At 40.2% G+C, this 26,391-nt stretch overlaps 1 protein-coding gene across 1 annotated transcript in view; it reads right to left on the reverse strand.

Annotated features, from left to right (window-relative positions):
• LAMB1 (laminin subunit beta 1) overlaps positions 1-26,391 on the reverse strand; it is a 72,712-nt gene that overhangs the window by 2,426 nt on the left and 43,895 nt on the right. Inside the window, exons 24-30 of the mRNA XM_036247270.1 lie at positions 14,383-14,752; positions 11,351-11,535; positions 10,167-10,408; positions 6,108-6,311; positions 5,338-5,482; positions 3,218-3,425; positions 2,881-3,022 (exon numbers count right to left, since the gene is read on the reverse strand). Coding sequence (XP_036103163.1) covers positions 2,881-3,022; positions 3,218-3,425; positions 5,338-5,482; positions 6,108-6,311; positions 10,167-10,408; positions 11,351-11,535; positions 14,383-14,752 — 1,496 coding nt within the window. The remainder of the gene's footprint in view (positions 1-2,880; positions 3,023-3,217; positions 3,426-5,337; positions 5,483-6,107; positions 6,312-10,166; positions 10,409-11,350; positions 11,536-14,382; positions 14,753-26,391) is intronic.

Below are 26,391 nucleotides of genomic sequence, written 5' to 3' on the forward strand. Positions count from 1 at the left end.
CGGTTCCTGCTAGGGGCATGTACCAAAAAACAAACAAACAAAAAATTGGCCTGCGGACCAGAGAGTAAAAGACCACTATGCTGCCCGGCCAGTGTGGCTCAATGGATTGAGCGTCATCCCATAGACTGAGAGGTCCCAGTTCAATTCCCAGTTTGATTCCTGGTCAGGGCACATGCCTGGGTTGATCTCCAGTAGGGGGCATGCAGGAGGCAGCCAATCAATATTTCTCTCTCATATCAATGTTTCTCTCTCTCCTTTCCTCTCTCTCTAAAAAAAAAAAAAAAAAGACTGATATGCCATTTTACTGTAGACCAAAAGAAGTAATTATCAAAAAGAAAAGAAAATTTGGCTCTGGCTGGTTTGGCTCAGTGATTGGAGCATTGACCCACTAACTGAAGGATCTTGGGTTTGATTTCTGGTCAAGGGCTTGTACCTGGGTTGCAGGTTCAATCCCTGACTCCAGTCAGGGTCATACGGAAGGCAACCAACTGATGTGTCTCTCTCACATCCATGTTTCTCTCTCTCTCCTTCCCTCTCCCTCCATTCCAGTTTCTAAAAATCAATAGAAGATGCAGGAGGCAACCAATTGATGTGTCTCTCTAACTACTGATGTTTCTCTTCCTCTCCTCCTCCTCCCCCACTTCCACTCTAAAAATTAATGGAAAAAATATCCTCGGGTGAAGATTGACAAACAAACAAAAAAAATCAATGGAAGAAAATCCTTGGGTGAGGATTAACGCACACAAAAAATTTTCAGAAAAGTTTACATAAAGTGCCCATCTTTAAATGGTCTTTGCTACATCTCATACTAACTTTATTCTTTTGGTACTTCTGGTGGTCTAGGCAGAAATTCACATAAAACTTCTCTTTATAGTAAGAATCATCCCCAGGCAGCTTGATGTGTTGAAAAGCATTTTTAAGGACACTTTAAAATGTAGCCAGTGTCCACAAATAAGCATATGTGAGAACAGGGATTTCCACATAAATTGCCAAATTAGTGTGGGTGGGAAAATTAAAAAACCTTTAGTTTTCTGTATACTTTAAATGAAACTCTAGTAGTGGAGGTTATGGCACTTCAGAAACAACCTATAAAGTTAATTTTGGTGTTTTTAGCTAATAACTGAAAACATGGAGACCAGGAATATTCTTTTTAAGAATGAACAGTTACTGATAGAAAAGTTATTTAGGAAAAAAATCTCTCATCTGAGCAACTGGTGAAAAGTCCACATTTGATTTCAAAGTATAACAAATAACATTGACTTTTTGTTTTAAAGCTAGCCAAAGCAAGAAATTTGGCCCATGATAGAAAAACCAGTTTCACTCAGCACTCACTTTTTGTTAAAAATGATTTTTAAGGATGGGTCAATTTCCATAGAATTGTCTCTGAATAACAGTAAGGTCATAATGAAACTAATGGTTCAGTACAGACATACGCTAAAATTTGTATTTCAAATCAAATGATTCTTAACCTAAAAGCTTATCTATTAATTAACAGAAAAAATTCTGAGAGTAGTTATAATGCTTAGGAGATAAACTTTATAGTTTTATGAGTGAACAGTTTCTGACTAGCTTTTCATTAGCATAGTTTAGTTAGAGGTTGTCTTTAATTCTGATTGTCACTAACCTAAAACATTTGCTGTGCCCCAGAGTCCCTGAGAAACAGAACTACCATCATCAACGTGCATCATCAAGCCAAATATACCTCACCTATAATTTGATTAATATTTTTTAAGTTGCTTTTCAAAACAGTAATTTTATAGTCACTGAAATACTATTCATATTAGCAGCATACCGAGAAATCTGAAAAACCTAAACACAGAAAAATAAAAATAATTACAGGGTTGGAACATAGCCTGGTGGAAAACATAATTTTCTAAACTTGACCATTAAGCCTAAGGAAAAGGCCTTATAGGTGCTCCAAGTTTAAGAAGGAAAAGTGGCTGATGAACTGCCAGGCCTGTCTTCACTGAAAGCGATAGAATAAGGGAGAGAGGTTTATATTAATTAATGGCAGGAAAAGCAGGTTGAAAGACCATCTCCCAGGTATTGGTAAGCATTAAGGGGAGGTTGCCTGAGATGGCTGGCAGTACTGGGAGCATCTAATTTCAAAGATGGGGAGGGACTGAATGAGTCATCAATTTTCTTCACTCAATTTTATAAAAGAAATGAACTTTCCTAAAATGGGAAGGAAAAATTTGCTTATAGAACTGATTTAAAAGAAATAGAATTATGTTTGCATTACTTTAAGAGATAGAGGATTTTTAAAATTAAAGCATTAAATGCACGTGAAAAATTCTTTTGTTATCTGGTAGTCTCTAAGAGTATTTTGCTTATAAAAAGCATTACATTTTCCATGCATTTTGAACATTTTGTTTAGATGTTAAGATCTCTTATTAGGTTCCTCTAGAATGGACATTAGAAACTGACATTCTGACCTGTGTTGCTTTTCAGTTGTTTTCAAAACTAGTATAATCTTATTAATGATCATCTCATAAATCTTAAGTCACTAGTTTTAACCATGAAGTTGCTTTTGGGCTGCTTCATAATAGCAGGAGTTTTCTACCAATGGACTTGGAAATTAAAATTATATTTCACACTACTGAATAGAGTCTATGGGATCTCATGAAAGAACAGGAGCTTTTGTAGTGGTGAAAGTGAAAGGGGCTTAATGCTCCAGTGTTTAAGAGTGCTTTCCCTTCTTTGAAAACATGCCACGTTCAGCATCTGTGCTAAGGGAATAGTTCAAATTTATATAAATTAAAGGAATCCTTTAATGTTCAGTTGTAAGAATTTTCTAAGTATCAGATGCCTTTACTTTTCTGATAAAATAGTACATGCGAGTGTTTTCACCTACATAAAATAATGATTGTAACATCTCACCGAAGTCAGCAGGTTCCGAGTTCCTTGGATGTCTTCATCTGCTTGTTTCAGTGCCTTCTCTGCCGCGATCTGGGCCTTTTCTGCTTCTTCCAGAGCTTCCTTTACCATGTCTGCGGTGACTTTAACATTTGTTGCACTTTTGCTGAGTAACAGAATGAGACATTATATATGAACATGAAAAAAGTAATTTCTTTCAGAAAAGAATATTTCTTTTAAAGGACAGCGTTCCTGAAATGACCCAGAGAGACTTAGAAGTTTCTGTTGGTCAAATGCTTTTTTACTCCAGCCTAGATATACCAAATAAGCTGCCCTCAATGCCATTGATATTTTCGGATACCTGGCTCTTTTAGCTTCTTCTAACAACATTTCAGCTCTGACAATGTCAGCAGCACTTTGCTGTAGAATAACCTCCACTTGAGAAAGGCTTTCAACTCGCTCCCGAATATCTTCTGTCAAGTTCTGTAACTGCTGTGGGGTGCTAGGCATTTCCATTTTCAACACTTCATTAGCAACTGCTTCAATGCTGTCCAAATCGGCACCATCCTCTGTGAAAAGCAAAGATGTTCCCATAAAGAGGTGAAAATCATTTTTGGTTCACTCATTCAACCACTTATTGGTCATCTACATGGTGAGGTTATACCAAAACAAAACACACTTCCTGTTAAGAGTCTGTCATCTCATCTCGGAGGGAGATGAAAGCTGCACACATGAGAGGAATGCAGATAAGGACTGGAGTGTGCTGCAGGCTGGGGGACTCGGGAGTGTGTGGAGAAAGAGGAACCATCAGGTTTTGAAGGTTAAGTATCTGAAAGAAGAAAGGACATCTTTGAATGGAGAAACCATGTGGGCAGAATGTTGAGTGGAGTGAATGGTTCAGATTGTAGAAGACAGTAGAAGCCAGGGTAGAAAGCTGAGACTTGATCCTAACAGGCAATGACAAGTTGCAATTGAGGTTGAAAGAATAGGTAGACAACTACTGTAAATGTAGATATAAAGAGTTGATATACCTTATAAATTCTCTGGATTCAGGAAATTATAGAAAGAAAATCCAAAGAAGCGAGAGAATCAGGATATCATTATCTATCAGAAACCAAAGAATTTCAAATGTAAAATGTGAAAGGAGGTGAAAAACAACAAAAGAGGTTAAGCTTTAAGTATGTCATTAATTTTTAACCCTTTTTAAAAACTTGTGAAAATGGACCCCTAAGGTTTTAAGTATAGGAAAATACATCATTGAATAATGGCTCCCACAGAATATTCCATAAGATATCTTTAGTAATTACTGTTAGATCCTTACTTGCTAGCCATTTCCCCTTTTTCCTTGCTAACAGAATACTGATTTTGTTCAGGCACCTACCTCTAAGGTAAGGGAAACTTATCAACTCAGAGTTAAATCCCGATCGTGTGTGTTATGTGCCCTTGAGTCGGTTCCAACTTCTGGACTCTAGCAACTCTATGAATGAGTGACATCCACATAAATCCGAATTAGTCTGCCAAATATGGTAGTCCCATTCTATTTGCCAGTGGCATTTATGCATGGGCATGGGACTTATTTCTGGCCAGTGTGATTTATGGAGATGACTGCTCAGAGGGTTCTGGGAAATACTTCTCTCCTTTATAAAAGATAAAACAAAGGGACTGCTGGTCTCCTCTTCCATTATATTTTAAAGTGTTTTTATATAAAGTCTGAAACTTTAGCAGCCACCTATAACCAGGAGGAGCTAGCCTGAGAACAACGCTGATATGCTTAAAATGGTAGAGCAGAAAGATGACAAGTACATGGGTCCTCGAACCATGGTGCTTTCCTACTACTAAACTTCTTATGTTACACATCTTTTTCATTAAGTTGAGAATTTTCTGTAACTTGTAGCCAAAATGATCCTTAGTGATAACACTCAAATTGACCAGCAGTACTTATAAGCTAGATCACAAATTCTAGAGATTTTCTCTCTACAAAACACTTAAGGTACAGAGCTAACTAACCATAGGTATAACATCCAGTAAATAAAAGCATTACAATGTTTTGGGGGCAATGCCAAAATAAACTCTACTTCAAGTTAAGGTTCAAATGACATTATATGTAATCTCTAACAAATTTCAAATTCAATTCTCACAGTGGATGATTTACTCTCTTATTTTGCTACTTGGGTATCATATCAGGTGTGTCTGTATCTATATAAAATTTGGAGAAGACTATTGACATACACATATATAAATTTAAGAAAGGGAAACATTTCTTAACATGGAAATATGTATTATATATGTGTACAGTATATATATATATATATATATATATATATATATATTTTTGGAAATGTTACTTTATCACTGCCAGAAATTAATTTTCTCTAAAATACAGATTTGATTTATGGCCTCTCAAACACAGACTCTTATAAAATTCTTTTATATTCCAAGATAGGAAGAAATATCTAAAAGTAAAATGAAAAAATTCCTTACGCGTCAAAAAGTTTCGGATCTGCTTGATCAGATTTCGCAGATCCTCATTGCTCTTGTCCACTTTTTCTTTGGTAGCATTGGTTTTCAACAGGACATCTTGTGCATTCTGTTTTGCCTCATCTGCTCTTAGTTTTGCTTCAGAGACCTAAATAAGAGGGACAAATTACCCAGGGAACAACTTCACTTTTTCTTGAAAAACAAGCATTTGAAATCATGCCTTTTTGAAATAAGTGTCTCCCATTCAACCGTATTATATTCCTTTACAGACTGAAAGCATTAGGTATACAGATTCCTATATAGTATTCTCACATAGATAGGACTAGCATATGAATTTTTTGTAATTGTTTTTAACTCCTTCAAAATATTTGGTGGCTTATAAAATGTTCCTTTTTAGTCTTTTTCATAGGTACCAACATAAATGTTTCAGTTAATATGAAGTTAATGCTTCATGTATCACTTTAGAAAAATAAATGGTCAGTAGTTTAGTATACAATTTTTGCAGTGCAGCTGGATGTATTCATAACCTGGCACCCGTGGTAAGAAACATGGTCCTCTCAATTTTTTGGTCATGAGAAGAGAGCAAATTTCTTAAACAGCTATGAATAAAACCTCATCTCTTTCCCTGACCTCACAAACTTGAACTTTCATTCTTGGTGTGAAATGCCCTTTTTATTTTAATTATCATTTTGAATTGATTTCTCTTTTTCTGATCCTTCACTTCATATTGAAAGCAAACAAACAATAAAAACTGAGGCCATTCCCTGAATTACCATCTTGGAGAGCTGTTCCACCTCAGCCAGGGCACTCAGGACATCTCGGTCAAAGTCCATGGCTTTCTGCCAGGCACTGTGTGCAGCAGTGACCAGACCACCACAGCCAGGCCCCCCACACTTCTTCTGTCCTTCGTCAGTTCTGCAGTTGGGGCCGCCACATTCAGTCTTGGAACAGGAGGCCCCTGGAGGCGTTCCACAGGTCTGCAACAAGCCAAGGAGCAGGCATGAGGTTCAGAGAGTGAGTCTGCTGCACAGTAACAGCTGTGCAAGATCTGGGTGGCCCCAAAGAGCATGTAGGTCCTCAGCAAGGGTGCAGGATAGGGAGAGAAGCGGAGAGTTTAGGAATAAGCTAACCTGCTTATTTCCAAGGAAACAACAAAAATGTACAACCCCCATCAACACCTTCTGCCCTAATGAACTGGAATACCATCTGGCCTCTGTGTAAGGTGCAAACATTACCTGCTTTAAAATTTTTTTCTTTATTGATTTTAGAGAGAGAGGAAAGGAGAGGGAGAGACAGAAACACCAATGAGAGAGAACATCGATTGGCTGCCTCCTGCATGCCCCCCATGGGGATTTGGCCCACAACCTGGGCCTGTGCCCTGACCAGGAATCGAACTGGCGACCTCTTGGTGCACGGGTCGATGCTCAACCACTGAACCACACCTGCCAGGAAAACATTACCTGCTTTATCAGACTGAAGTGTGCCAATATGAGAGCCACAGAATGCTTCCCCTTTATTCTAACCACTTGGATTTAAAAAAACCAAACAAACAGGTATTGAGAATCTTCTTTAGACTATTGCCATGTTAAATGTCCTGGTGAATAGGGTGATACCAAAGGCTTGTTATCTGGTTTTTTAGTAACTTCCCATCTAGTTAGGGAGACAGGATCACTGTACGTAAAACAGCCAAGAATAGGTCAGATGCAGTAAGTATGAGGAAAGCAGACAAAGGAGAGACTACTGAGGACTATAGTAGTTGTAGTTGGGGAAATATATTTGCTGGTGGGATTTGAGAGGGGGAAGTTGGGGAGCATTCCAGATGTGAGAGGGAGAGAGGACAGTAGAAACAAAGGTGGATGTAACTTTTCCAAATAAGCAATTCCCCACAGACTCTCCTTTCTTACCTACAACAAACTTCCAAAGATCAGGGATTGGTCATGGCACAGACATGGCAAATTAATAAATTACAAATTTGCCAAATGATGAGAAATGCTGAGCAGGAAGAAAGTTGTATTTAGAGCCATCCTTTTGTAGAAAATATTTGTATTAAAAAGGCAAAAGATTTATTTCAGTGAAAAGCAGTTAACAGCCCTGGCCGGTTTGGCTCAGCGGTTGGAGCGTCCGCCTGCGGTCTGGAGAGACCCGGGTTCGGTTCCCGCTAAGGGCATGTACCTCGGTTGCAGTTTGTCCCCGGCCCTGGTTGGTCGAGCGGGTGGCAGCCACTCGATGTGTCTCTTTCACATCGATGTTTCCCTCTCTCTCTCTTCCTCTCTCTCCCTCCCACTCTCTCTGTACAAAACATGGAAAAATGTCCTCAGGTGAGGATTAAAAAAAAAAAAAAAAAAAAAGCAGTTAACAGAATACTTCCAAACAAGGTCAATATTATTTTTCTATTTAAAAAAATTTTTTTTTCCTTTAAAATTTTTTTTTCTTTATTGATTTTAGAGAGAGAGGAAAGGTGAGGGCGAGAGAGACAGAAACATCGATGAGAGAGAACATCGATTGGCCACCTCTTGCATGCCCCCTATTGGGGGATCTGGCCCACAACCTGGGCATGTGCCCCAACCAGGAATCAAACCGGCGACCTCCTGGTGCATGGGTCAACACTCAACCACTGAGCCATACCGGCCAGGCTTATTCTTCTATTGATTTTATAGCACAAGGGGAAGGGAGGGAGACAGGAAGTAGGGGGAGAAACAGATGTGAGAAACATCAATCGGTTGCTTTTCATAAATACCCCGACAGGCAATTGAACCCACAACCTGGGAATGTGCACTGACCAGGAATTTAACCTGCAACCTTTCGGTGTATGGGAGGATACTTCAACCAACTGGACAGAAAGTATTCTTTTTAGGAAGTCAAAAAACAATTTTTTGAATAAATACAATAAACTCTTTAGACTAATTTTATGATAGTTACAATCCCATTATATATCAAAATAAATAAAATGTCTTTCATATTCACAGTACATAAAAAAACTTCAGAAAATAAAATTTACTCTGTGTGCTACAGAACATGAGCTTTAATTAATTAGAGCAGCGTAAGCCCTCAGGGATGCTTTCTAAAAACAATCTGACAGCACATTAGAAGATCTGTCTATTTCAACAGACAGGACAGGCATGAAAAAACCATCATGGGTCTAACTAAATAGACACCAAGACGAAGAATTGAAGGCACTTGAAAAAACACAAAGGGACAAAAATCTCCCTACACAGGAAGTAGCAGTATGGAGTTCTCATAGAATAATTTAATTAAGACAAACACATACAATGAGACTGGAAGAAGCTGGCTAATCCTTTGGTAGCTTACCACATGGAAAAGCACACACAGGGAAGGGCACCCATTCAGATGTCCAGAGGCCTGGCTTCTGCCCCTCACTCCTAAGATATTTTCTCTGTTGCAAAGCAGACATCCTTTAGCTTGCTTAGCTGTTTTTCATTTTAGTTCGCAGATTTCTAATTTGTGATTCCTAGTTTTTTATTAGAATTTTTAAGGAAGGAATCAATACTGAAAGCAAAGAAGATTGAAAGAACTGGCATTTCATGCCTAAGTGTAACAAATTTGTCTCCTAGTAGGTGCAATTTACACATCACTCTGGGCCACCATTTTTCATTAAATAGTGACAGGATTATTTACTCCTTATTTCCACTAGATGCTAAAACATTTCTTGAAGTAATGAGTACATACTGTAGGCATCAATTAAATTAGTCACAATACAGTACAGACTGTGTTTTTGTCTATTTCAAAGAAATGGGATATGGGGACAGAGGCAAGGAGGGAGGGGAAACATCACTAAGACAAAACTAAAGAAGCCTGAACTCTGTTTTCTAGGCACCCACCTTCCCTTTTACTGACCCTTATAATCTAAGAGAGCATAAGTCTTTTTTTTTTATCCTCACCCGAGGACATTTTTCCATTTTTTGTTCAGGTAGAGTGGGAGGGAGAGAGAGGAACAGAGAGAGAGAGAGAAACATCGATGCGAAAGGAACACATCAAGCGGCTGCCACCCGCACAACCGACCAGGGCCGGGGACAAACTGCAACCGAGGTACGTGCCCTTAGCGGGAACCGAACCCGGGTCTCTCAGGACCGCAGGCCGACGCTCTAACCGCTGAGCCAAACCGGCCAGGGCTAAGAGCATAAGTCTTATAAAAGTCTGTAAAAACCCCTCTGAGTTCTTTTTGCTAGGCACTCTCACATGAAAACAATAAGGAATCGAGAGGAAGAAACAGGCTCACTTTGGCTTTTTGGCTTTCAGCCTGACTTCCATTAAAGTCACTACTCAATTTCACTTGGCTCCAGAGTTACTTTTTAAAAGCTTCTGGAAAATGACTCTGCCTTCTAGGCTGGTCTCAGGGTTAATCTTCACCAGGTAAAGTTACGGGAACAAAGGAACATTTAAACCAACACACATGGAAAAAATTCTTTGGCTCCCTCTAATTTTTTTTTAGGAAATCCCTCCCAGAACAATTCTGAATTGCTCCACTAAGATGGAGTTTGCACTTCAAATCAGAACAAGTTAAAAAAGAAATGTCCACAGTATTAAAAGAATCAAGTTTAAATAAGAAGTCACTGAGTCAGTGAACAGTATGTAAGAACAGGCTTGATTCATGGTTGTACCACAGAGAGAATGCTTAGAGAAAATTAGAAGCACAGAGCCGTTGTTTTTTAATCTGGCTTGGTCGTGGATACCCCATACTGTGGTCCAGAGATGGGAGCCTGGGGGTTTCACTCCTGCTGATTCTTTTGCAAAGTGAACAACATTAAAGAAAAAACAGGATTTTCCCCCCTCCTATAGCACCACAGCTCTGGGGCCAACCCTCCTAACCTTACCATTTCAGCAGCAGCTGAAAGGTCTAGACTTTGTAGTTTGCCTGCCAGTTCATCCAAAAGGCGGGCCTGTTCCTCTTGCCTGTCCCTGAACGGGGACTCCTGCTCCAGCATCAAGTCTTCTACCCTGTCTCTAGTCAGCGCCGACTGCTCCACAGTGCTGTTAGAATCTATGGTGGAGGCATTCACCCTCTTCTCTGCCTCTAGAGACATCTGGAAATACTTGGTAATGCTATCCAGCGCACCTAGGCACAAAACCAAATAGCCCACAGTTAATCCCCTTGTACTCAATATCCTCATAAAGCAATGTCCATATTTGGTGTCTTCCAGCCCTAAATTTACTGTACAGTTTGTTCTAAAATTCAAGAAATAAAATTTTTATTAAGAAATATAGATTTCTTTTCATGGTCAGTAGAGATACTTTGTCCCATTAGCGCCTGCTCTGGCTCAGAAGATGCCAAACATCTGGATGAAAAATGAAGTCAACCATGCAGATGTTGCTTCTATACAGACAAGCATCCAGTTTTTTCTAGATAGCTGGTGTCAGGCAGCCTGCAGATTACATTTCTAACTAATTTTCCCCTTTCTCAATTATTTATTTAGATGCACTCAAATGACTAGTATTGCACACATAAAACAGCATGGCTGATTTGGCTTTAAGGGCCTAGCCAAAAAATAAGTGATCATGTATTAAACAGGATGGATAGTGTGATCTGACATATTTCTAGTTTCTTTTGCTTTTTGGGGAGGGTCCTATTTATAGCCTATGACAACAATAAATGAAAGATTTGCCAAAATTATTTTCAGACCAACCAAGATTCTTGAATGTAAAAGGGTTTACAGACGTTATAAACTTAATTTCTTAATCATTCAAGAGCCCTTTTCCAGGAAAAGCCAAGGAGGTTAAACCACTAACTGAAAAAATCAGGAAACTAATGCCATTCAAATGAAATGCCTGCTGCTCACCCTGGGACCTCTGCTGTGTCTCTCAGGGTCTCTGTGGCCCAGGTCCCACATTTGTAAAATGGAGACTTTAGTCCTCATTTGTGCCAGAGACAAAATGAGAAAAAGCTTTACAATTATTAGAAAGCACCTAATTTTTTTTTTGAAAGTGCTGTATTAAAGAGGTTACATGGATGGTTAAAACCCACTGTCCAGGATTGAGTACTTGCACAAAAAATGCCTACCCCGAATATCTGAATTTTTTATAAATTCCAATTGTTCAGCAAGCTCTTTCACTGTGTTGTCTAGGCTTTCTGCTTCTGTCTGTAGAGAATCTAGTTCTTTGGCTGTTCTGTTTCTTTGTGAAGCTGTGTCAGATAATTTCACTTCCACTTGAGCCATCTTTTCCATAACATCTTTGGTTAGTTTCCTGTAATGAGAAGGTAAGTTTATCCAAAATAAACCTTTGTACATTTTCTAATACTGTAATTCTGTCATTTCAAACCAATTCAGTAGTCAGTAACACTTTATTTCTAAATACTGGTTTCATTCTCCTTACCACTAAGAGACAGTATTAAATCTAATAATTTTCTTCCTTCAAAGACTTTGAAGGAAAATGGAAGCACCCCCTCAGCTGTGTGGTGGCGACTGGCCGGTGTGAAGGGTTCTGAACCTCTGCTGTGATGGGAGCGTATGTCCAGGGCGCGGAGCTCCAGCTCTACGTGAGCAGCTTCAAGCCCACACAATCTCACAGGCTCAAGACCATGTGACTCCAGTGTAGAACTATGCCTCTCAGCCAACCGCCAAAAATGCTCTGATCCAAGCTTCAGGGATCTCCTTCAAGACAGGACATGTAGGAAAAAAGCCCCAGAGCCAGCAGGAGCCACCCTGCTTTCCACACTGTCCCCCTTTAAACAAGGGCCCATCAAAGGACCCTCCTTCTTCCACCAACAAGCAACCTTTTCATTTTACAAAAGAAAGAAGGTAGTATCTACTGAGAATGAAATATGATAAACATTTAGCTTTCACAATATTTCACTGGAATCTAAACCCAACTGTATTTTGTTCTGTATCTTCACACCTTCAACGCTATACTTCAGGTACCTACTTGTATATACAGTGTACGTGCACATACATCACACAAAAAAAGTAATCTTTGAGAAGAAGACCTTAGCTCTGGGTATTACTGAGTCACCTAACTGAACATTATTGTCTTCTCAGGGACAACACAATATAAGAAACTGGGAAAACGTAGAGATCCTGAAAGGTTGAGGCCATTAGAAATATGGTATTTAAGGCTGAGATAATATCCCAATTTAGAGAAAAAATGCTTAAAAGGATTTGTAGGTGTAATTACATTTTATAAACCCAATGACTGTTTTCCTGAGGCTATTATAATACAGTTTCTTTTTCAGTACTTTGCTCTTATTAATCTGTTGATTCTCAGAAGACATTCATTTCTTCTCAAGTCTCATACAATGTTACAATTAAAAAAAAAATCTACCATTGTACATATTAAAATAATGCCACTTTGGAACCTAAAACATGCATCCTTGTATATTGTGTTGAAAAGAGTAGTGAAACCAGTTTTCCTGAGATGCATATGATCTATTTGTAAATTAAATAGAGAGGGTGGAAACAAAGCTGTTTCAGGAGTGGAGACTCCCTTCTGACAGGTTCTCAAAGGGCATATGTTTTCGTTCTTCCTTAGGTGCATGAGACCAAGACTGAGACTTGTATCCTAAAGAGGCTTGCACTCGGAACGCGGCCTTCTAAAACGTATTACTACGTGTTAGGAGGCTGAGCTGCACCAGCCTTTTTAATGAGGTAAAATTCCTCATTAAATGCATTATTGCTCCACATATACATTTCCTAACAAACCTGAGGTTTGACATCAAGGGAACTTAACTCTAGATTCTAGAAGGTCTAGGGAGGACCTTCTACAATGTACTTGAACTAATGTCATCGGTCCCTTTCTGCTACTCATAGATATCGTTGAGGTGAAAAGTCCATCTGGCTTCTTAGAAATGCTGATTAAAGTCCCATAAAAAAAAAGTTACTGTAATTTTGTCATAATGTAAAATCATTTAGAGGATTTAGCAATGAAATGCCAAATGGTGAGTCTGCAATGAAAGAAACATAGCACTTGAGCCCTGGCTGGTTTTTCTCAGTGGTTAGAGTGTTGGCCCGCGGACTGATGAGTTGAGGGTTTGATTCCAGTCAAGGGCACATATCTCGGTTGTGGTTTAGTCCTCGGCCCTGGTCAGGGTCATGTGGGAGGCAACCAGTCGATGTGTCTCTCTCACATCAATGTTTCTCTCTCTCTTCCCTCCCTCCCACTCTATCTGAACAAAAATGGAAAAATGTCCTCATGTGAGGATTAAAAAGAAAAACACAGCACTTGAGGAAACACAAATGCTTCTTGTTTTGTCCTTCAGCCTAGATCTTACTGTGCTGATTTTGAGGGTCCTCGTAGGCAAAGGTAGTTGGAATGTTTCAGAGCAGGAGAGATAAGGCTAGAGAAACGGTAGAAAAACGAACCCTGCAAAGTTTGGCATCACTCAGCTCAGTTCTCTGCTTCTACTGGCAAAATCAACACTATCCAGTCAGAGAGATGATTACCCAGAGAAGGGCTAAGAAAAGGATTTTTCATTGCAGAGAATGATTATAATTAGGTGAATGAAGCATAGTTCTTCTAGTAGGCCAATGACTGAGCAGCAGAAGTAACAGTCTTATCTCAGGTAATGAAATTTCCCTGGTAGTAGCAAAACATATAATAATAATTTATATTTATATTGCTTTTTACAATTACATTATCCATTTCATAGATCAATCTTTTTGCTACTCTGTAAGGTAAAGTCAAACATTATCTTCCCCTTCTCCACAGGACATAAAAGAAGCTCAGGAATAAAGTAGTCATTCAAATTCAGGAGTCTAGCAAGTAACTGGGCGGTGACTCCTCATGGATCCTTTGTCTCTGAAACCAGCTTCGTGTCATGCTGCTGCCTTAGAGCCCCATTTGCAAGGGGAGCACTGAATGTAACATGTACATTCTACACTGCAGCAGCCACAATTTTGTTTCCCAGTGGTGTGCCAACATTCACACACTCAATACCCAGAGGAAAGACTGTCAGGAAATGAATGATCCAGCATCTGTTTTCACTCACAGGACTAACCACACCTTCTGACGGAAGCACCATGCCAAGACATCTCTGCTGTTTATTCATGAAGTTGAAACAACATTGTGAACTCTCACTGAAGCTCATTAACTACTTACTCTGCTTCCTCAAAGAGATTCCCAATGTTTTTCAGTGGTTCTGCAGCTGGGTTCTGGGCCAGGATGTCTCTGATCTCAATGACTTTCTTCTCCACTGAGTCCACAGTCTCCTGGTAAGGCCCGATCACACCACTGATCTTCAAGGCCTTGGCTTTCTCCAGGAACTTCTGGGTCCTGTTGGTCAACTCAGCGATGATCACATCCCAAAGAGCAAAGCACTGGTGACAGGGTGTGCATTCAGGGAAGACCCCCGAGTACCCTCGAGTGCATTTGTCACAGCGTGGACCCTCAACACCCTCGATGCAGACACATTGGCCAGTAGACTGGTCACATTGTGGAGTCTCAATACCCCTGGGGTCACAGTCACAGGCTAGAAGGAAAACAGCAATGCTAGCTGATCTACTAGAATGCAAAAAAATCCTTAGTCACTGTTACAATGGCAAGGTGACAACCACTCATGACCATTTTCCTAGAGACCGCAGCAGCTTCCTGCAAAACATGCATTACCTCAATCCTTGCTGTTTTTTTTTTAATTAATTGATTTTAAAGAGGATGAGAAAGAAAGAGAAACACTGATTTGTTGTTCCACTTATTTATGCATTCACTGGTTGATTCTTGTATAAGCCCTGACTGGGGATCAAACCCATAACCTTAGGGTATGGGGACAATGCTATGACTAGCTGTGCTGTCTGGCAGGGCTTTGACCACTTCTTAACAATAATAGTAATAGTACACAATAATTTTTGAAGTTGATGCCTATTGTGCTGGCTCTGCAGAAACGGTCTACATGCATCGCCTCATTTAATAACCCTGGGGAATAGGTCACCTGCTGCAACTCATACAGCAGGGAAATGACTGAGCTAGGATTCATATTTAGCACTCTGCAACTCAAGAGTCTGTGCTCTTAAGTTCTCTCCTGCCTCTGCCTCCCTCGTACTCTGACTTCCCTTCAGACCCTATCAGTACAGACAATTCAGGTGACTTCCTGATGCCACAAGGCATCTGGCCTATGGTAACATTAGAGCAGCTCCTAACATACATCATCCGACCTGGTCACAAAACAGAAGGACGAATACTTGGCAAAATGCAATAAACTTGATAATAAGAAAACTAAATCAGAAACAAGTCACAGGAATTCTAAATATCTAGTTCAAAGGCTTTCAACTAAGTATAATCTAACTTGTGGTGCTGCCATGGTGATGACCACTAATAGTACAGGCTCGTAAAATGGGGGTGACAGAAAGGACCTGGGGAGCCATCCAAGTCCCACTCTTTCACTGGCCCAGGAGGGCTGGCAACTTGGGCAGAGCCCAATGGTGCCGAGTAAAACTGGCAGTCTCAGCCAGTAGACTGTGGTTGGGATTACTAATTGCAATGCCTGTGCCACTGAACCCTGATTTAGTCTCAAATCTCAGGTGAAAACTCATTTTTATATCAACATTTGAGTATTTATATAGTGTTTAAATAATAACAACAAAAAATCTGTACACACATCTTATCTTTGGCCTTAAATCCTTTCTGGGAAAAGGTGGGGATTTAAAAAAACCGCCCAATGTCATTTCCCTAACTAGACTGAGGATTCCAAGGGCAGGGTACACCCAAACCAGAATATTCCCATTCTCAGCACGGAACACAGGGCTAACTTGCGAACTGAGTTCAGTCGTCTTTGCCAAATGAGGCCCTGACCTCATTTTTGATACAGTCACGCAAAAGATATTTACATGCCTCTAGAAAAAAAAATAATCCTCCTAAAATGTCCGATGTGACAAAGCACAACATTCATACTCTCAGATATCTTTATAGAAGTTCCTTGGGTCAAAAGCTATAATTTGCCCCCGAAAAACTTTCTAATTTAAACATCATCCAGAACCAGTTTCACTCACTGTCCTGAGAGTTGCTCACAGAACCTCTATCCTCTAAACCCAGACAGATGTGTCTGTGGCCTATGACATTGCATCTGACCCTCCCCACATCCTGCCTTATATTATTAGTTGTTTTTTCACTGCCTTTGTTAGCCAACTACACTCCAGGTTCTCGAGAAGCAAGTTTGAGCTGTACAGCGTTGTGGTCAGAGCACAGCCGGTGGGGTTCACACTGCCTGGTTGTGAATACTGCCTTCCCCACACCCCAGCTATGTGCCTCTAGGAAGTAAGGAGACCGAGTCACAGTTTCCACATCCGTAAAAAAAAGGTGTCATGATTATACCTACCTCATAGGATTGATTGCTTTCAGGATGAAATAACATAATTCTAAAGTGCTCCAAGGACTCTCTGATTCACACATGCACTCAGTACATGATTTTTATTACTATTACTTTCTGTGTCCATGCAAGTGTCTGGTGGTCTGCACAGGGTTGCTTGATCATAGTTCCATTGGGTAAAGAGAAAAACAGTGGCCATGGCCTTCCTTATTGTTTATCTCTGTATATTTGCCAATAACATCATGATTATTCAAAAATTTGAAGTTTGTAGTGTTCTACTTCTCAAACTTTAGGATTCAAAACATATAGCATTCTCTTGGTGCCTTAGGTTTTCAAAACTAAATCTTTTCTCCTTTAAGAATATTGTTTTATTCCAGGCACAACAATGTTTCATTTTTCCTATGCTCTTTTGGGGCATTCTCATGAATCAGGGAGCAGCTTAGGTGAACTGGAGATAACTTTATGTTCCCTAGACTGTCAGTTCTAGATGCTCCTAAAAAAAGGGTTCCTGAATCAAGTAAGTTGAGGAAATCGTACATCTTCCTCTTGAAACTTCAAAACAAACATCAGCATGATAAACACTCAGAGGAGGTATGCAGGAAAAACACTCTCATTTTTCACCGAGTCATACCTAAATTCATTTGACTATGGAATCTTTTTCTAGTGGAATACCTAGTAAATATCTTAGTTTGCTCCAGAGATGCAATGGGAAGGGCTTGGGAAAGCCACTGACTTCATTAGTTTGAGACCAGGAAAATGGGAAGACCAGGAAAATGTGTCTGAATGCTTACGTTGTTTAGAATTTGGGAATGGATTTCCATATCATCTGGTAAAATTCAGTCACTTTCCAAAAAACTAAAAGTTACCTGAGTCCTCTAGATCTTGGCTTCTCAAACTTAGGCATGCCTCAGAATCCCCGGGAGCATTCATGAAACACGACTGGTTCCCCCTCCTCTACTCCCGATTCAGAATCAGCAGGTCTTGGGTGGAGCCTGAGAATCTGCGTGACAGTTTCCAGGTGATGCTGATTTTAAGGGTCACTAGACCCCATTTTGAGGAATACTGTCTGTGCTATTTCCCCGCCATTGTAGCCTTCCTCTAGCATGTCACTGTGTGGATGCAGGGGTGCAAGAGTGTGTGCAGCTGGAGCAGAGTTGTAACTTTGGAAGTTCACCAATGAAGGACCCAGGTCACTACAGGTCCTTAACAATGCTATTTATAATCAATCAGATTCTCAGTCTCTTCCTGCCCAGTATCTCCCAGTGGGTAGTCTATATGGGGTCTAGGGGCCTGTGCCTCCTTTACCATTCCCCGTAGGCTTTGCACAACTGAGGCAGATGCTTGCACATGCTCTTAGTTTGCTTTAGAAAATGACTAAGTTCAGTTGAACTGAACAACATTCCTTTCCTTCAACTGAAAAGTAGAGTCAAATTTCACAGATGGCTGGGACTGCAGGTTCATCATTGGAAAGTTGATCTTGAACTTTCTCTGGAAGGACACCAAATGACTAGCATGCATAAGGTTTTGATTTCAAACTGAAGCTGGGAACCTGCTAAAGCTCCTGTGGACATGTGCTTCCTTCCCTGCCTATTGTTTCCAGCACTGCTTCTCCCGTGGGCTCACCTGGGAGGCGAGCACCAGAAGGCCCACGTTTATGACATTTAAAAAGACTCTCTAAGAGTATTTCTGACTGAAGCAGAAAGGTTGGATCTCACCTGACAGTTTAAAACTTCACGGACACTAAAACTATGAAGGAGACTCCAATCATCTCTCACACTCACTGGGATTTATAACATTATAAGCTAAGTGTGCAGGCCATCTCTGATGAGGTCCAGTGGATTTCTCTTTCTCAAGGGAAAGGGACGGGCATCCAGGTGTACCTGTAGCTCAGCCTTGCTTTAAGAAATGGGGTTATTGGGCAGATGATAAAAAACTTTCTCTTGGAAAGGAGAGAACATATAGCAAAAGTGAATAAATCATGAATAAATCACTTTGAAAATGAGACAATCATTTTAATGAGTTATAAAAATTCAACCTTCATCTGTAAATACATTCTTGGTTATGTGGTCAGTAGAGTTCCTCTACTTTTACTAAGTTTTCTCATCATTTTAAAAGAGGATCTCTGAAAGGTAGTTAAATGAAGAGTAATGTACCATTTTATAGATATAGAGGTCTGGATGAAAGCAGTAGAATGTCAATGCCAGAATGGGAAACAACCGCTGTACCTACTTGTCAGTAGGTGTACTTCTTCTGCTTTCTTTATGTTCTCTCCTTCTCCAGATCTCCTCTGCCCACTGAAGAAAGTCCATACTCAATGGCTTGGTACACAAGGCTTTTCACAATCTGGTGAAACTGGATCTCTCCATGACTCTCTGTCCACTAAGATGGTTTCCTGAGCCCCGCCCCCCTCTACTCCTAGTCTTGCTGCTACATATTGTCCTTAAGCCAGAATAATAATTCCCTCTCTAAACATCACAACAGGTCCTCACTTGTTTTTGTCTTTGGGCAAATCACTTAACCTCTCTGAGCCTGAGAGAGTTCTCAACTGTGAAATGGAGATCATGCTTCACTCCCAAGCTATTTGTTGTAAGGATAAAATCAAGAATTTGCACACAGCAAACTCTCTGTAAATGACCACCAGAAGAAAGGAAAAAAATGGCGGCGGAGTGAACGGAGCTACACAGACCGTCTCCCAGAACCAAACTGGAATTAAAACTATAACACAGACACATTGACGGGAAAAACCAACAGAAAAGCAGCTTGCGAGGACCATACAACGAGGGACACTGACTCCATCCCGGTAGGCTTGCGAAGGCGCGAGACGGGGCTGGGAGCCCACGGTCGGCAGCTCGGCAGCGGCCTTAGCTATAAGCGGCGCCCTCGGGTCACACTCCCAGGCGGCTCCACAGCGCAGCCGGGACAAAGGCTGAAACAGCCACAGCCACTCACCTTGGGCTCCGGCAGAGGGAGGGCAGACTGGACTGGAACTGAGTCGGGACACTCGGGGTTTGGAGGGTGCTCAGAGCTTTGGCTGAGTTACTGCCACCCAGGACGGTGGCCACATTGCTCCTTCCCAGGGCTCTGAGGAGAGGCAGCAGCCCCTCCCTCGGAGATCCAACCCCACCCTGTGGGCCATTGAAGTGGTAATTGAGGCTCACTAACAACCAGCATCTGTCCCACCCTCGTGAAAGCCCCTTGGCTGAGCACCAGAGGGAGTTTTTCAATCAACTGACAACCCAAAACTCATCAAATAAACTAGACTGCTAGCCTCCAGGCAAAAAGCTAGAGGATAACAGTACCTTTCCTGGGCTGGCAACTTTAACCAGGAAAGTAAGACTTGACAGTGGTGTTCAACGTGGGTCCTCCCTCGCTCATCTAAACACAGGAGAGGGAGCCACAAACAGCAGAACACCAACACCCACAGGGAGAACTTGACAGGCTCCAAAGCCCACAGTGATAGCCAAAATGGTGAAACACAGAAACAGAAGCCAAATGAAAGAGCAAGACACCTCCACCGAAGATGAGATCAATGTGGAGCAATTAGGCATGTTAATAGAGCTAGAATTCAGAGCCATGACCTTGAGGAAGCTGAACAGCATGAGTAAGGACATAGAGACACTGAAAATAAGCCAATTGGAAATTAAAAACCAACAAGAAGAAATAAAAAATGACATATCAGAAATGAAAAACACATTGGAAGGTTTAAAAAGCAGAGTAGAGGAAGCTGAGGACCGGATCAGTGAATTAGAAGACAGGGTAGAAAAAATCAACCAATCAGAAAAACAAAAGGAAAAAACTATTAAAAAACAGGAAGACAGCTTAAGAGAACTCTGGGACAACTGGAAACATAATAATATTCGCATCATAGGAGTCCCCAAAGAAGAAGAAAATGAGCAAGGGATAGAAAATATATTCAAAAAAATAGTGAGAGAAAACTTCCCTAATTTGGTGAAGGAAGAAGGCATTCAAGTTCAAGAAGCACAGAGAGTCCCAAGTAAGAAGAACCCAAACAGGCCCACACCAAGACACATAGTAATTAAAATGCCACAAATTAAAGACAAAGAAAGAATCCTAAAAGCAGCAAGAGATAAGCAACAGATTACCTACAAAGGGAACCCCATAAGGCTCTCAGCTGACTTCTCACAAGAAACACTACAGGCCAGAAGAGAATGGCATGAAGTAATCAAAGTCATGAAAAACAAGAATCTGAATCCAAGGCTACTCTACCCAGCAAGGCTATCATTCAGAATAGAAGACCAAATAAAGAGCTTCCCAGACAAAAAAAGGCTAAGGGAATACATTTGCACCGAACCAGCAAGAAATGTTAAAAGGACTGCTGTAATTAGCAGTAGAAATGGGAAGAAAAATAGAACCACACTAAACAAAAATGGCAATAAATAAGTACATATCAATAATCACCTTAAACGTAAATGGATTGAATGCTCCCATAAAAAGACACAGAGCAGCTGATTGGATAAGAAAGCATGACTCATCTATATGTTGTTTACAAGAGACCCACCTCTCAACAAAAGACTCACATAGGTTGAAAGTGAAGGGATGGAAAAAAATTTTCCAAGCAAATGGAAAGCAAAAAAAAAGCTGGGGTAGCAATTCTCATATCTGATAAAATAGATTTCAAAATGAAGACCATAACTAGAGACAAAGAAGGCCACTATATAATATTGAAAGGATCTATCCAACAGGAAGATATAACCTTGATAAACATATATGCACCCAATATAGGAGCACTTATTATTAAAAATCTTCTGGAGGACCTCCAAGGAGAAATCGACAACAATACAATCATAGCAGGGGACTTCAACACCCCGTTGACAGCACTGGATAGATCCTCTAGGCAAAAAATTAGCAAGGAAACAGAGACTCTAAATGAAGCACTAGACCAAACGGATTTAATAGATATCTACAGAGAATTACACCCCAAAACTACAGAATACACATTCTTCTCAAGTGCACATGGGACATTCTCAAAGATAGACCACATGATAGGACACAAACTAAATCTCTACAAGTTCAAGAAGATTGAAATCATATCAAGCATCTTCTCAGATCACAATGGCATGAAACTAGAAATCAATTGCAACAAGAACATGCAAAGACATTTCAACACATGGAGGCTAAATAGCATGTTATTAAACAATGAATGGGTCACCAAGGAGATCAAGGAAGAAATTAAAAACTTCCTGGAAACCAATGAAAATGAACACACAACAACACAAAATCTATGGGATGCAGCGAAAGCAGTTCTGAGAGGGAAGTTCATAGCACTACAGACCTACCTCAAAAAACAAGAAAAATTTCTAATTGACTGTCTAACTTCACAACTTAAAGAATTAGAAAGTAAACAAAAAGAAAACCCCAGAGCAAGTAGAAGGAAGGAAATAGTAAAGATCAGAGCAGAAATAAATGACATAGAGACCACAAAAACAATTCAATGGATCAATGAAACAAAGAGCTGGTTTTTCGAAAAGATAAACAAGATTGATGGACCCTTATCTAGACTCACCAAGAAACAAAGAGAGAGAACCCAAATACACAAAATCAGAAATGAAAGAGGAGAAGTAACAACCAACACCACGGAAATACAAAAGATCGTTAACAACTACTACAAACAACTATATGGCAACAAATTCGACAATCTAAGCGAAATGGACAAATTTCTAGAAACACACATTCTCCCAAAACTATTCCCGGAAGAGATAGAAAACTTGAACAGACCAATAACAACTAAGGAAATTGAAGAGGTAATCAAGACTCTCCCAGCAAACAAAAGCCCAGGCCCAGATGGCTTCACGGGGGAGTTTTACCGAACATTCAGAAAAGAACTAACACCCATTCTCCACAAACTCTTTCAAAAAATTCAAGAAGAAGGAAGACTTCCAAACACATTCTATGAAGCCAGCATAATTCTAATTCCAAAACCAGAAAAAGACACTACAAAAGAAAGAAAACTACAGGCCAATATCCCTGATGAACATAGACGCCAAAATCCTGAACAAAATATTAGCAAATCGAATCCAGAAATACATCAAAAAAATTATTCACCATGACCAAGTGGGATTCATCCCAGGGATGCAAGGCTGGTACAGTATTCGCAAATCAATAAACATGATACACCACATAAACAAAATGAAGAATAAAAACCACATTATCATATCAATAGATGCTGAAAAGGCATTCGACAAAATCCAGCATCCATTTCTGATAAAAACTCTCAGCAATGTAGGAATAGAGGGATCATATCTCGACATAATAAAGGCCATATATGAAAGACCTACAGCCAACATCATACTAAATGGACAGAAACTAAAATCATTTCCATTAAGAACAGGAACAAGACAGGGATGTCCACTTTCGCCACTCTTATTTAACATTGTACTGGAAGTCTTAGCCACAGCAATCAGACATGAAGAAAAAATAAAAGGGATCCAAATTGGAAAGGAGGAAGTGAAACTGTCATTATTTGCAGATGACATGATATTGTACATAGAAAACCCTAAAGACTCCATCAAAAATCTATTAGACTTAATAAATGAATTTGGCAAAGTAGCAGGATACAAAATAAACGTCAAGAAATCGACGGCATTCTTGTACACCAATGATGAACTCACAGAAAGAGAAACTGAAAAAACAATCCCATTTACCATCGCGCCAAAAAAATTACGATACCTAGGAATAAACTTAACCAAAGAAGTAAAGGACCTATTTGCAGAAAACTACAGGTCACTGAAAACAGAAATAGAGGAAGATATAAAAAAGTGGAAGCACATACCCTGTTCATGGATTGGAAAAATTAACATCATTAAAATGTCCATACTACCCAAAGCAATCTATAGATTCAATGCATCCCCATCAAAATACCAACGACATATTTCACAGAACTGGAACAAATACTTCAAAAGTTCATATGGAACCAAAAAAGACCCCGAATAGCCACAGCAATCTTGAAAAAGAAGAACAAAGTAGGTGGGATCACAATACCAGATATCAGGTTATACTACAAAGCGACTGTAACCAAAACAGCCTGGTACTGGCACAAGAACAGGCATATAGACCAGTGGAACAGAACTGAAAACCCAGAAATGGACCCAAGGCAATACGCTCAATTAATATTTGACAAAGGTGGCAAGAGCATACAGTGGAGTCAAGACAGCCTCTTTAATAAATGGTGTTGGGAAAATTGGACAGCTACATGCAAAAAAATGAAACTAGACCATCAACTTACACCATACACAAAAATAAACTCGAAATGGATAAAAGACTTAAATGTGATCCGTGAATCCATAAAAATTCTAGAAGAAAATGTAGGCAACAAAATTTCGGACATCATACGGAGCAGAATTTTCACTGATACATCACCTAAGGCAACAGAAATAAAGGAGAAAATGAACACATGGGACTACATCAAACTAAAAAGCTTCTGCACAGCAAAAGACACAATCATCAAAATGGAAAGGCAACCCACTGTATGGGAGAACATCATTGCCAATGATGTATCAGATAAGGGGTTAATCTCCAATATATATAGAGTGCTCATACAACTCAACAAAAGGAAGACAAAGAACCCAGTTAAAAAATGGGCAGAGGAGCTGAATAGACACTTCTCCAAACAGGACATACAAATGGCCAAAAGACATATGAAGAAATGCTCAACATCACTAATCATCAGAGAGATGCAAATTAAAACAACAATGAGGTATCACGTCACACCTGTCAGAATGGCCGCCATCAACAAATCATCAAACAACAAGTGTTGGCGAGGGTGTGGAGAAAAGGGAACTCTAGTACACTGCTGGTGGGAATGCAGACTGGTGCAGCCACTATGGAAAACAATTGGTGCTACCTCAAAAATTAAAAATTGAACTTCCATTTGACCCAGTGATCCCACTGCTGGGAATATACCCTAAGAAGCCTGAAACACCAATCAGGAAGAATATATGTACCCCCATGTTCATAGCAGCACTATTTACAATAGCTAAGATCTGGAAACAGCCCAAGTGTCCACCAGTAGACGAATGGATCAAAAAGCTGTGGTACATATACACAATGGAGTACTATGCAGCGGTAAGAAAGAAAGATCTCTTATCCTTTGAGACGACATGGAGGGACCTGGAAAGTATTATCCTAAGTGAAAGAAGCCAAGCAGAAAAAGACAAATACCACATGATCTCCCTTATATACGGAATATAATGAACATAACAGTCTGAGGAATACAGTAGACTCAGACACATGGAAGTAGGGCACCGACTGACATCCCTCAGAAGAGGGGATGGGGGGTTGGGGGGGTGGGAAGAGATAAACCACAGAACTTATATGCATGTATGCATGGACATGGACAACGAAGCCGGGGACGGGGCGGAGGTGGGGTGGGGTGGGGTGGGGGGTGCCAATGGGGTAAAAAGGTAAAATATCTGTAACAAAAAATAAATAAAAATTCATAGAAAAAAAAAAAAATGACCACCAGAAGAAACAAGCATGATGGCCACTACTGGGAGTTTCCCACCTAGGCCCCAAATTTCCAGTTTTCCTGGGTTAAAGAGACGTTGGCCTTTCCTAAGAGTCAACATCATCAAGATTCCTCATGTGACCCTTCGACTCCTGAGGGGCAGACCCAGAGCTGCAAGCTGAGGTTTTCTCTGGCATGTTCAGTAGTGGGTGGATGAGATTCTCTCTCCATCCCAGCACAGTGGTGGGCTTGTTCAGACTTGGCATGACTGGCCAAGAGCCTCAATCCGCCTGGACAATAGGAACATTCAACAATTTATAAGTTTTAGACTCTACTCATTTGTCTTGTATATAACTACATTTTTTCCCATAAGGAGAACACTTAGCTATGACCTAAGACTTTCTATAAGGTTATTGTTAATGAGGTGGCACCAGAAAGTTCAAGTTTATGCCCTGTTCAACTGAAACATTGGAAGTTGAAGACAATTTGGCAATTAATTAATTATGTAATTTGAGAAAAGTGGTCACATTCTTTCCTCAGATTCCATCTAATTTCCAAAGTCACCTATTCTTGTCCCTGCTAATCATTGGGTCCAGTGCCTTCAAGTTCTTGTCATCGTATTTCCATTTGTGACTACATTCCAATACATAGAGAGCCCCGAACTCCATCTGCTTCTGTGTTTTTGTCCATGCTCTCATCAGTTCACACTGCTCTTACTCCTACCACCACCCTGCACACACGAGGCTCTGTGGCTAGTGATGACTGCCCAGTGTCAGCTCAAGTTAATTCTCACCCTCTCTGGGCACTCTAAATTATGAGCTTCCTCCACAGGATGTCAAAAGCATTTGGATCCCAACAGTTTCTTATGCAATGAACTGACCTTTATTCTGGGTAAAACAAAGAATCTGGCAAACATTAATGTCATAGATTTCATTCTTGGCAAAGTTTCTAAAATACGATCAACTTTTGACCTAAATAAGTTGATACCATTCCTATAAACCACAATTTCTCTGGCAGATTTAGAGTAGAAATTTAAAAAAAAAAAGATAAAAGGGTAAAGTTCTGAGTACTAAATGAACAATTCTCTGATTGACTTTGGCTCTGGGTAATGGGCTGTTCATGCTAACTAAGCTTAGATGGAGCAAAAGGTCAGAAATCTTTGGCAGCCAAAGCTATTTTTCCAGTGACACACACTAATAGAATCAGGCTATAAGCAAGATAGAACCATTATCTGGAGAAAAATCAAGTCCCTGGGACATTAGGGGCATCACGAGAATGAAGGATTTAACAGAACAGTGGTTAAAACTGATTGTAACTACTCAGGGTTTTTCTTGCAGAAGACATC

Source organism: Molossus molossus, unplaced genomic scaffold, assembly GCF_014108415.1.
Source record: "Molossus molossus isolate mMolMol1 unplaced genomic scaffold, mMolMol1.p scaffold_m16_p_7, whole genome shotgun sequence".
Taxonomy (NCBI): Eukaryota; Metazoa; Chordata; class Mammalia; order Chiroptera; family Molossidae; genus Molossus; species Molossus molossus.